This window comes from Orcinus orca, chromosome 2 (assembly GCF_937001465.1).
Source record: "Orcinus orca chromosome 2, mOrcOrc1.1, whole genome shotgun sequence".
NCBI lineage: Eukaryota > Metazoa > Chordata > Mammalia > Artiodactyla > Delphinidae > Orcinus > Orcinus orca.
In genome coordinates this window covers 20,225,607-20,238,833 of record NC_064560.1, presented here as the reverse complement: position 1 = coordinate 20,238,833, position 13,227 = coordinate 20,225,607, and the positions used below count along the sequence as shown (strand labels likewise).

General features: G+C 35.9%; 1 protein-coding gene and 1 long non-coding RNA gene across 5 annotated transcripts in view; both read right to left on the bottom strand.

Moving 5' to 3' along the window:
• The window catches only part of LOC125963548 (uncharacterized), a 268,458-nt gene that overhangs the window by 137,023 nt on the left and 118,208 nt on the right, over window positions 1-13,227 (bottom strand). The gene's annotated exons all lie outside the window — the stretch shown is intronic.
• The window catches only part of UPF2 (UPF2 regulator of nonsense mediated mRNA decay), a 212,855-nt gene that overhangs the window by 133,513 nt on the left and 66,115 nt on the right, over window positions 1-13,227 (bottom strand). For all 4 annotated transcript variants that reach the window (XR_007475620.1, XR_007475621.1, XM_033439209.2 and 1 more), the window contains exons 14-16: window positions 12,925-13,200; window positions 10,110-10,293; window positions 4,702-4,841 (exon numbers count right to left, since the gene is read on the bottom strand). Coding sequence is in view for 2 of the 4 variants with exons in the window: in XM_033439209.2 (XP_033295100.1) it covers window positions 4,702-4,841; window positions 10,110-10,293; window positions 12,925-13,200 (600 nt within the window). In the remaining 2 variants the exon portion in view is untranslated. The remainder of the gene's footprint in view (window positions 1-4,701; window positions 4,842-10,109; window positions 10,294-12,924; window positions 13,201-13,227) is intronic.

Sequence of the window (13,227 nt, the reverse complement as noted above, 5' to 3'; positions counted from 1 at the left end):
AATTAAAATGCTGAACAAGAAATCTCCCTGTCCTAATCCCATGGTCATAATAACCTGTGAGGTGAGGAAGTCAACAGATCACATGAGCTGGTAAGGAAAGCAGGTGGTCAGCACAGCACAAGTCAAACTGTCCAAGTTCAAATGCTGGCTTGCTAGGACCTGGGGCAAATAATAAACGTATCTGTGCCTTATTTATCACCTAATTCATAGGGTGCCAAGAGAAATGGTAATATGAACACAATGACCATGCTCAATAAATATTATTGCTATTACAATAATAAATCTTGTACTTTCTCTAAAATGCTGCAGAAAATTAGAATTTTAGCAGCAGAACATTTACTTCATCTTTAAAGTTACTTTTAATTTACCCAGCTGATACTGAGAAGAAAATATTCTGGTTGTTACGTGCTAAGAATAACTTCAAAAGGCCATATGGAGCTTGGAAGAGTTGTGGACCAAGATGGAAAGGAAGAGTACAACTTTCCTGAAGAGTTCCACTCCAGCCCTGTTCTTTCTCAGTCGAGGCAAATATTTACAGAATATCCTACATTGTTCTTACTACTTTATAATCGACCCATCTTCTCTCTTTAAAAATGTGGGCTTCCCTGGTGGCGCAGTGGTTGAGAGTCCGCCTGCCGATGCAGGGGACACGGGTTTGTGTCCCGGTCCGGGAAGATCCCACATGCCGCGGAGCGGCCGGGCCCGTGAGCCATGGCCGCTGAGCCTGCGCGTCCGGAGCCTGTGCTCCGCAACGGGAGAGGCCACAACAGTGAGAGGCCCGCATACCACACACACACACAAAAAAATGTTCTCCTCCCTATGTTTGGAGGGTACTGGTGGGAAAGGATGGTCTCGGGTGGGAGAGCAAACAATTCCAACTCCATTTCCTTAAAGTAAACCAACCATTCCTTTCAATTCTCCTCCCAGACAAGGCTCATGAGTCATCCTATTGAACATTTTGTTTTTCCACTTAGGAAACACACATATATTATGTATAATATCCACTTTGCAACTGGAAAAGAAATAGTTAAAATGATACAATTTTAAAAATTATAAAGTTCACTCCTGAAAAGGAGAAAATGCGTTTAGAGGAGAAAATATAATACAACTATTCAAATGAGAAATTTATAGGAAAATGAGTCACTCTTCAATGTCATATTTACTGAGGATGTTTAATTTATTAGATTCTTTATCTGATTAGTGCAGTAGCAAAATGCAAAGACAGCCATAAGATTAGTCTAAAAACACAAAATGGAAATACTCTCTCATTTCCTTTTGTTGTTATAAAGTACTTAATAAGCCAATTTAAATTATATAATTGAATGTTTCTACAAAAAACTCATTTTTTAAAAAAGCAATATAGGGACTTCCCTGGTGGTGCAGTGGTTAAGAATCTGCCTGCCAGTGCAGGGACACGGGTTCGAGCCCTGGTCCGGGAAGATCCCACGTGCCGCAGAGCAACTAAGCCCATGTGTCACAACTACTGAGCCCGTGTGCCACAACTACTGAAGCCCACATGCCTACAGCCCATGCTCCACAAGAGAAGCCACTGTAATGAGAAGCCCACACACCGCAACAAAGAGTAGCCCTCGCTCGCCACAACTAGAGAAAGCCTGCATGTAGCAACGAAGATGCAACAAGGCCAAGAATTAATTAATTAATTATTTTTCTTTTTTTAAAAAAAGGAATATAGCAATGTCCATCTCTTACATAGAAATCAATTATAGAAACATATTCCAGTTCTAAATTTTTATCAATTTATTTATATCTACTTTAGGGGAGTGGTCAGGTTGGAAAGAGAAAGTGCTGGCAATACTGTATTGTATATTTGAAATTTGCTAAGAGTAAATCTTAAAAGTTCTCATCACACACACAAAAGAAACATTTATAACTACGTGAGGTGATGGATGTTAACTAAGCTTATTATGGTAATCATTTCTCTCTCTCTCTCTCTCTCTCTCTATATATATATATATCAAATCATTATGTTATATGTACACCTTAAACTAATACAATGTTATATCAATTATATCTCAATAAAACTGGGGGAAAAAGTGGTAGCAAAATAACAACACAAAGGTGTATTTCTACTGCCTATAAATGCTAACCAATTATAAAAACCATACATTATTATTTATGCTGCCTTTTACACAATAATTCATTTTTAACTAACAGCAAAGCTACTTGCTATGCAGTCAAATCATACGAAATGTTCATTAATAGTTACAGACCTTCAGGGCTAAAAAAAAAAAAAAAAGACAGGGATTTCTACTTCTAACTATAGAAAATCTTAATTCCTTAAATTATTGGTCATTTTTCAAAATTAATTAATTTATTTATTTTTGGCTGTGTTGGGGCTTCATTGCTGCACGTGGACTTTCACTAGTTGCAGTGAGCGTTATGGTGCACAGGCTTCTCATTGCAGTAGCATCTCTTGTTGCAGAGCACAGGCTCTAGGCACATGGGCTTCAGTAGTTGTGGCATGCGGGCTCAGCAGTTCTGGCTCGCGGGCTCTAGAGCACGGGCTCAGCAGTTCCGGCTCGCGGGCTCTAGAGCACAGGCTCAGTAGTTGTGGCATGCGGGCTCAGCAGTTCTGGCTCGCGGGCTCTAGAGCACGGGCTCAGCAGTTCCGGCTCGCGGGCTCTAGAGCACAGGCTCAGTAGTTGGGGCGCATGGGCTTAGCTGCTCCTCGGCATGTGGGATCTTCCCGGACCAGGGCTCAAACCCATGTCCCCTGCACTGGCAGGCGGATTCTTAACCACTGCGCCACTAGGGAAGTCCCTATGGGTCATTTTTCTTTCACACTAAATGAAGCTTTTTAAAAATCCAGTTTATGAATCTCTCTTATGAATGCCTTAAATAATTTACATTCCTTTATACATTAAACAACCCATATCCTCTAAACATTTGTATTCTATTTACTCAAGTAAATCAAAACTTAAAAATTTAATAAATCCAATTTCCACAAAACATTTAAATATTGATTATAAATTTAAACTTTTAAAATATTTAATTAAAATCACACTTCTAAATTATCACACTCTCCTAAATGCTTTTAGAACCCAAGAGTCACAAAGAAACCATACACATATCATAATTATAAGCTTACAAAGTGAAAAAGTGCTAATTCCATGGTTTAAATTTTATATTCATCAGTATTTTATTGTTATTCTTATTCATCCTGCTTTTCATTTTCTTAACTTTCTAATTTAAATATATATTAATGTAGACAGAATAGCATAAGGAACCCTTACCCATTACACAACTGAACAATTATTAACTAATGGTCAGGTTATAGCTTCTTGTATATCCCTAACTCATTGCCCAGTCTACTTCCAGGTTATGAAGCAAACCCCAGATACTCTATTGTTTTAGGTGGAATTTTTAAAACTTAAGCAGCTTTAGAAGAAAAAAGGAACAAATTAAGACTATTAGGTTGAATCATATGTGAAAATACATTTTGGTAGGTCCGAAATGGTAGAACAGTCATTTCATATGGTTTGGCCTAACAGAGTTGTAAAAACAAAAGGGCACGCTGATGATTATGGTACATGATGATTTTCAGATTTCCTATACTATCAGATCTGGGAAAAAGCAAAGTTATTAACATCTAGTCCATAATTTTTTCATAAAATCTATAGGTTAAAAAGTCCACACTCAAAAGTGAGATTAAGGGTACTTCCTGGTGACCCAGTGGTTAAGACTCTGTGCTCCCACCACAGGGGGCACAGGTTCAATCCCTGGTTGGGGAACTTAGATCTCACATGCTGCACGGTGTGGCCAAAAAAACAAAAGTGAGATTAAGATGCATAGCAGATCGGGACTTTCCCAGTGGCGCAGTGGTTAAGAATCTGTCTGCCAATGCAGGGGACACGGGTTCGAGCCCTGGTCCAGGAAGATCCCACATGCCACGGAGCAACTAAGCCCGTGCGCCACAACTACTGGGCCTGCGCCCTAGAGCCCGCAAGCCACAACTACTGAAGCCCATGTGCCTAGAGCCCATGCTCCACAACAAGAGAAGCCACCGCAACGAGAAGCCCGCGCACCGCAACAAAGAGTAGCCCCCGCTCGCTGCAACTAGAGAAAACCTGCGCACAGCAACAAAGACCCAACGCAGCCATAATTAAATAAATAAAATTTTTTAAAAAGAAAAAAGATACATAGCAGATCAAACAATTTTTTGTCTTCAAATTGCTTATTAAATAAAAATCCTAACCATAATGATGGATACATGTCATTATACTTTTACCTAAACCCATACAAAGTACACCACCAAGAGTCAACTGTAATGTAACTAATGGACTTAGGGTGATCACGATGTGTTGCTATAAGGTTCATCAGTTGTAACAAATGTACCACTTTGGTGGGGGATGTTGACAATGGGGGAAGGTTGTGTGAGTAGGTACGAGCAGGTGACATATGGGAAATCTCTGTATCTTCCCCTTAATTTTGCTGTGAACCTAAAACTGCTCTAAAAAAAATGGTAATTTTTTAAAATCCTATGATCAGTATTTTCTTACTTGTAAAAAAAAAACCTCTTAATTAATCCAGCAGTTTTATAATAGACATATACTACTAGTTACATGTACTCTAATAAAACTAAAGAGGAGATCTTATTTTATACATTAAAGAAAATATTGGCTCATATAATCAAAATACTCTTACAAATGTACCTATTTTGCTATAAATAAAAGTCATCACCTCTTCCTCTGGCTCATTCACTTCACTTTCATTTCCAGATTGTTCCTCTGTTTCAGCTCCTCCTTCTTCTTCTTCTTCATCCTCTTCAAGATTTTCTCCTTCTGTCATAGAATCTTTTGAGTCTTTGTCATTTACTAGGCCTTGAAGTGAGGAGAAAGTAGAAAAAGACATAAAAAAAAAAAAGATAAAGGCAAGTTTTCGACAGTGAGTATTACACCACTTAAAGTATGTATTAAGATAATTCAATAGCCATGTTCTCAGAATAAAATAAGAACAGAATTTAAAACTATTTTGAGAACCATTTAAAAAACTTAATTAGATCTTTATTTCAACAAAGGAGCACTGATACATTTCTTAACCACTAGCCAAAAAAAAAAATTTTTTTTTCCCTTTCTCAGAGCTTCAAACTGTTTATCTCAGTCTCAGATGAACAAAGGCAAACAGCAGCAGCACATAAGGTGCAGCTTCAGCCACATACAATGCAACCTTGGTCACACTTTTTATCAAATGATATTTCAAGAATCTCTAAAAACTCAATGATATAATAAAATTACATCGCTTTAATGGAGAAGTCACATTTGACTATCAATTTGAATGTCTGCAAATTAAGACTGAGGGAAAGAGGCAAAGCTATATGGTGACACATCTAACAGCTGTGTCACCAAAGAGCTTGTTTTTTTCTTCAGTAACAGCGTGTTCCTCCAAAGGGAATTCCCTGGCTTGAATCTCCTTCCTCCTCCTCATGTTCATCCACATTTTGCTGCCTAGTCAATTCTTTTTTATTGTCATTTGAGTTCCAAACTACTCTCTACTTTCAAGATGCACATACCATGGTCTCATCTGATCCGACTTTTCCCCACGCTCCCTAGTCCTAAACAAGCCTTTTCCTGTAGTTGGGGTAGACTCTTCTGTGTCACAAAGTACACTACCTTGCGTTCGTGATCATCAAATTGCTTCTCCATAGAGAATATCGTTCAATATGCACTTTCAAATCCTATACATTCTTCAAATTCAGTCTAAGTTTCACTTCCTGCATAAACTCACTGAGTACTACTTTTCCTCCTACTTACTCTAAAGCACTTGGAGAATTGATCACAGCACTTTACATTTAAAGATACACCATGAAATGGTTTTTCTAATGATTTCAATACATGTTACATCAGATTATAAGAGCCTTGAGAACAAAAAACTTTTTTTATATATTCAAAACTCATTAGAGGCCATATATTGATAAATACACAGTAGGTGTTTAGTAAATACTTGTTTATTCACAGAATCTTAGACAATTAGAGCAGACAGAAACTTTAGTGACGATGTGATTTAACCCTTTCATTTTATGAGGTATACTGAAGCCCAGAAAGTTTGAATAACTAACACAACCAACAAAAACAAAAAATTACTCCAGTGTCTTAAGTCTAACCAATTAAGAACTGACAAAAACACAGATGTACAGAGTGATGAAAGTAGGTACATTCAAGTTTGGAAATTAAAAAAAAAAAAAATTGAGAAAAGATGGATAAAGCTCAGAGAGATCTGTTTTAAAAGAAAAATAATACTGAGGGAAAAAACTGCTATCTCAGATTGAGATACCATTAACTTACTATTTTATTTATTTATTTATTTATTTATTTGGAATTTCAGAAGCAATATATTGGGCTTTTATGTTATCAAACGCAAAAAATTAAAAGTCAGGACTATATAAATCTAAGCACTCTCAATAAAAATATCACAGTGCTGATAAACTCACATGGCCTAATATACCATTATACCTTTTTTATAGCCACTTTAAAATACGTGTCATGGGAAGAACTCTAATGGATAAGTAGCTTTGTTTTGATAGCCGTACATCTAATTTGTAAGGAAAATCCTACTATTTCTAACATATTTTCATTTGCATTGCAAGTTAGTTTCAAAAGCAGTTTATAAATATATTTTGCATTTGCTAAGCTGTATAATAAACCGTTCAGTTGCTGACCTCTAGGACACTGTCAATCTAAAATAAACAATGCAGATAAAAATGTACAAAGGACATACGGTTAACAAAACGTAAAATCTAGACAGTAAAATATTTAAAATGTGGGTCAGAATTAAGTGTACTTGGGGACCAAAATCAAATACTGTTCTCTTGAATTTGAGCTGCTTGGTGCCTCAGTTTTCCTGCTCATAACAGACAGAGTAATAATTGTGATACTCCCTTTCAAATGGTTTTCATTTGTATTTCTCTGCTCACTAGACATGCTGAGCATTTTCCCCACATACTTAATATGTCAGAAAGAGCACAGTCTTTGAATTCTGGCTCGATTGTTAACCTAGTATTTTGATTTGGGCTTTACATAACTCACTTGTCAAATATGAACAACATTACCTTCCACTTTAATTTTGGCAAACTGGAAGTACTCAATAAAAATACCAACTCTTCCCTGCCCTCCCTCATTTGATTATGTTATGTTCATCTATCTGTTGTGTATCAATTTACCTGTGTTCTTTATGTAAGTGATAATAACCTGGCACAGAAACTATTTTCACTTCAATCTTAGTTATTTCTTTCATCGTACAAAAGTTTTAAACACCCAAATCTGCCAACATATGTGTGCTTTCTTGCATCATTTTAAAATTTAGGAAAATTACCACCTCTCCAAATATCTGATGATCAGATCTATTTTTAACTTTTAGAAAATAAATATTTAACTCCTCAATCCATCTGGAGTTTGATGACATAAGATGTGGCTTTATATCAATTTCCCCCCTAAATGCTCACCTGTTGTTCTTATCCTATTTTTAAGATTCCTATTTCGTCATACACTAAATTGTTTTGTATTTAATTGGGGCAACTTCTGGGCTTTTATTTTATTCTACTGATTTTATTTTTAATTTATGAAATACACTCTTCTGTTTTATAAGTAATTTATTCATATGACTTTTCTTCTTTCACTTTTATTCTTCCCATTTCTGTTCCTTTTATAATATTATAATATAATCTAGAACTTCCAAACCAGAATTAAATTACATTGCCTATTACCATTTTGGTTTTGTTCTTAAAGTGTGTCTTACTAGAGAATGGACTTGAGGAAATGGGGAGGGGGAAGGGTAAGCTACGACAAAGTGAGCGAGTGGCATGGACATATATACACTACCAAACGTAAAATAGATAGCTAGTGGGAAGCAGCCACATAGCACAGGGAGATCAACTCCGTGCTTTGTGACCACCTAGAGGGGTGGGATAGGGAGGGTGGGAGGGAGGGAGATGCAAGAGGGAAGAGATATGGGAACATATGTATATGTATAACTGATTCACTTTGTTATAAAGCAGAAACTAACACACCATTGTAAAGCAATTATACTCCAATGAAGATGTTAAAAAAAAAAAAAGTGTGTCTTAGAGCCAATAATTCTTTCTATCCTGAGAAAACCAAGATACACACAAAAGTAACATAATAATGTTATTTATAGGGGTGCAAGATTAGAAATAATGTGTCAAACAACAGAATTAACACATTCATACAAAGGAAAATAGCCAGTTTTGTAAAAAATTAAATATTTAGAAAAGTATTTCATGTCAGGAAGAAATTTCATAATATATTAGAAAAAAATTTCAGTTATAAAACTGCAAACACGTGAATAAATATTTTTTAAATAGAAGAACATATATCAAAATGTTAACACATGATTCTCCGTGCATATGAAATATCAGTGATTTCTGTCTTCTTGGCATTTTTCAAAATTTCTGCCATGAACACTTCATTACTTTTAATAATATTAAAATGGTTTTTAAAATATAAGAAAATGCTAACTATTAAGTTAGCATTGGGTAGCTATAAGATTGAAATGATAATGAATTTGCAAGTGCTTGAAAACAAAAAGCTACCAAAAGCAAGATGCTATATTATCTCATGGTTTACCAACAAGAAACAGATTTAATATAGATTTATTCATGTATATCTTCTCTATGATATTTAGACTCTAAAACAGAAGGAAAATGGGATGACTTGGGAGCATATTGATTCCAGTTGCCACCATCCTTAGAGTTGCACTGGCAAATGGTGACCTATTTTTTTCCTTTCCATATTCTAAACAAGGACAGACTCCTCAAAAGAAGCCCGAAGTCCTTTAATTTAACTCTTTGCTCGATAAAGGATAAAGCATACTGCTTTCTTTACTGCTACCAAACTGGGTATCCAACTAGTATTTCCTCATGCCCACTATACAGAGAGAGCCACTCATGAAAGTCTTTGGGAAACAAGGCTAAGACTATTTCAAAGCATATAAAGTAAATGAAATAAGTACGTAGATAAATAAACACTCTACTTGAAACGATCATTTTATACAATTAGAAATCTGAAAAGGAAAAGAAAGTAGATAACTTGGGACAAAGTTCAAAGAACAAAAAGAATCACATACGCCTTTATGGGTTGAGAATTAGGAAAAGTGAATAGTTGCATAATCAGTAGCACCTTTCAAATAATGCTCAAATAGATAACAGCAATCGAATTCTCCAAAACAGGATTTACCTTGGAGAAAGAAACCCTATTAATATGCTGGATGTAATATGAAAAAATAGTCTTAAAGGAAAAGGATCACCAATGCCTTTGCCATGAAAAGTGGTTTTTCAGATATGCAACATAGTAAATGTATACAATTAGTATAACTGGTCAAGGTAAGGGTCTCCTAATAAATAATCTCCTAATAAAATACTAGCTTCATAGGCTGAAACTATATGTCACTTTGAAATGACTACAATACAACATGCTAAGAACTATCAGCAAGCATACCAGACTGGTAAGGCCCCACCCTGTTCCAGTTATTTCCGCTGGCAAGGCTGGTCGGCTCCTACAGTCCTTTAGGGGAGCCATTCAAATGCTACCTCTTCTTCCAGAACAATCGCAGAAGAATACTGAGAAAGTAAAGTGACCAATCCTCCTGTAGCACGTTTCTCACATGTTCTCTAGTCTTTAGAAACAGAGACAACTCCCCCAGTGACTAGGATCTAAAATTTGGTAGGATAGTTTCAAACTTCTAACTGGCACTCCCCTTATATAGTGTCAAGCCTGCACTGTCTTAGGAAATAGTGTTATTGAAAATATATACTGTATATGAGATGCTTTAATCAAAAGTAGGTTTTAAATTAGCAACCAAAAATTCTAAAATTAAGAGAGGCTGACAGGAGTATATTTTTTCCATCATTATTATTTGCTTCAAGTTTTACATGACTGTTTTCCTCCAATTTGGGAATATTTAATGAAATCAAGAAATAAGTCAGCCAGGTCTTACCTAACACTATTATGTAACACTCAACATCAAAAAACAGAAAGTATACAAAAGTAAACGCTAACTGAAAACATTATAAAGCAAATTCTAGAAACGATCTGCCAAATACCATCTTTATTTTCTCTCTGTAATTAATTGCTTACCTAGTTTTATTAAGAATTCTCGTTCCAAGTCGTGTACCTGCCTGATGGATTCTTCCAGAGAATTACAGAGTTTGATCTTTGGTCTTAGCAGTTCTAGTGTGTCACTGATCATGTAATCTATGTCAATGGGAAATGGATGGTCTTTTGTCCAAACCTCCAAACTTTTCTTCCACCAAACATAACGCTGATAACAAATGAAAAATAAATTTAGCTATAAGAAATTAATAACAAAATATTTAAAATAATCTGTATCGTGACATCACCTAGTTATAACAACTAAAGAGTTGTACAAGACACCTACCATTTTTATTAATGGTCAACAGCAATGATCCTAGCACATTTATTTCCCTCCATGTATATAGTTCCTAAGCCATCTGGTGACTTTAATTTAAATATATTTTTTATTGTAACTGTCATAATCTTTTTTTAAAGGCAAGGAAAAATTATAAATAAATAAAACAGCAAATAAATTTTCAGGTACTGAAACCAGGCAGAAACTCCACTCCCAAATCCCAAATAGGGCTTAAATATTTAATTTTACAAAAACAACCAAATTCAAGGCAACGGTTTTTTTTTGGTTTTTTTTTTTTTTTTTTTTTTTTTGCGGTACGCGGGCCTCTCACTGTTGTGGCCTCTCCCGTTGCGGAGCACAGGCTCCGGATGCGCAGGCTCAGCGGCCATGGCTCACGGGCCCAGCCGCTCCACGGCATGTGGGATCTTCCCGGACCGGGGCACGAACCTGTGTCCCCTGCATTGGCAGGCGGACTCTCACCCACTGCGCCACCAGGGAAGCCCCAAAGGCAACGGTTTTGATAAATTATAATTATTTTCTCTATACTACCTGCTTTGATTTTTTTTAAAGAGTCAAAGTATCTGAAGATAGGGTTTTTGAATATATAAAAATCAGTAATCAACAAGCATTTATTGAACATCTACTGTGTATATGGCACCATTTAGATATTTTCCCTCGTCTCCTGGCTTGGCTCCTTCATTCTATTTTGTACTTGTAATTCTCAAGTTTAACTAAAAAGCACAACCCATGAATTTACTTGTATATAAACAGGTGTTCCTCTGGGTGTTTAATCTTCCTGTCCAGTTTCTTCTAGGTCTTCGCTACTCAAAGTGTGGGGACTCAGAGCTTATTAGACATACAGAATCTGAGACGTCCCGTACCCTAGGCCAACTGAATCACAGTGTGCATCTTAACAATATAGCCAGGTGATGTGTGTACACACTGAAGTTTAGAAGCACTGCTGCAAGTGAGCCTTTCTATCTGCCTTCCAATATGTAACTGGACACTGTGTTACAGGCAGCACACACTGGCTGCATCTCCCAGGCCTCACTCACTTCTTACTCCCGTGCCCTAAGTATATCCCTGCTACACATTCCTGCTATTAATCAATGTGGAAAATACTTTTGTCTCTTTCTACTCCTGAATATTTCTGAGTGGCTCTTTTCTCTCTGCCAGTGATGTTAGAGTGAGTGCAAATAATAACACTCTTCTGAAAGGGATCCTGCTTTGGACACTGATAGTGATTACTGATATTCTGCAGCAAAACTTTGGTTTTAAATACAGGCAGTCTCCAACTTAAGGCATTTCTTACATGGAACAGAGAATCTGAGTCTCAAATCTTCAACACACCTTCCCCATTTTTGGCTCATCAATTCAGAAAACAAGAGAGTAACAAGTTACCCTCTAATGCAAAGATAAAGTAATAGGAGAAAGTTACAAACAGCTCTTCCCCAAGAGTAGTTACCCCCACTTAACATTAGCTACTATGTGGATGTATTTTTGACACCTCAAATTTGTAGTTTTAAATTTATTTTCTTTGTCAATGGGTAAACAAAAACAACATAACAGATTAGATAGAAAGGAATGATCAAATAGAACTGAATGGTACCATTGGTACTTTATTTCAGTAACATCTGGAGAATTCGATAGTGAGCTATTCCCCCTAATCAGTACTTATAACATTGTATTTGATGGGAAATAATGATTAGGTTCCAGACAACCAAGCTACAGCTAACTTTTGGAACATGAACTGTATAGAAGCTGCAGAACTGTCTCTGTATTTGTATCTGAATTTAATTTATACTGTACTTGCTCTAAATCACCAGTTTACATAAGTAACTTAAGATATGGAAAGCACAACCCAAGAGTTTAGCAATGAATGAACAAATATTTCTTTCAATGTTAATGATGGGTTTTTTTTAAAATTTAGAAACAAGAATTTTAGATATAAAACCAGAACACAGATGAGTGAGAATATTATCAAATGCATAAATATTACAAGTAATTTGATTCATGAATTACGTACCAAATACAAAATAATCCATACTACACCAAATTTATAAACTTATTAAACTTACTAAACCAAACTTATTAAACTTACTAAACCAAATTTATAAAAGCACCAAAATAATTCCCAAAATTAATGATCAATCATCAATTATAAAACTTAAAATGTAATCAGAATATTTATGATAGAATTCATCATATATATATTTTTAAAATTTTTCTTTCTTTTTTTTGGCCATGTCGTGTGGCATGCAGGATCTTAGTTCCCTGACCAGGGATCGAACCTGTGCCCCCTGCAGGAAGCACAGAGTCTTAACCACTGGACCGCCAGGGAAATCCCCATCATGTTATTTTAAAACGTCTAAAGCTAAGCATACTTGCAAGAAGAATAAATCTCACCTAACTATGAATATATCTTATACATCATATATGAATGCTACAGGGTTTCTTCTCTAATATTTTTATAACACAAGCAATGCATTAAATGATGCCAACTGCTTATTTCAATTTATGTACCTGAAAATACACAAGGAAGCAATCGAGTTTTCGTTTACTAGAACCTCTGTCAAAGTACTGGCCACAGGTATCCAAAATAGTGCACACTAGTCTAATCCTGAAAAGGTGCTCGGGAGGGTCCAGTGAACTTGGAGAGCCATCAGGGTTAACACCAAATGAAGTAAAAGAATAAAGAGTTCTAAAAATAACAGCGGATTCCACCATTCGGTAATTATAAAGTTCCCCTAAGAACTTGGCACTGCTGATACGTCTCTGATTAAATTTAGGTTGATTAACCTAAAGGGGGAAGAAAAAAAAAGCAGA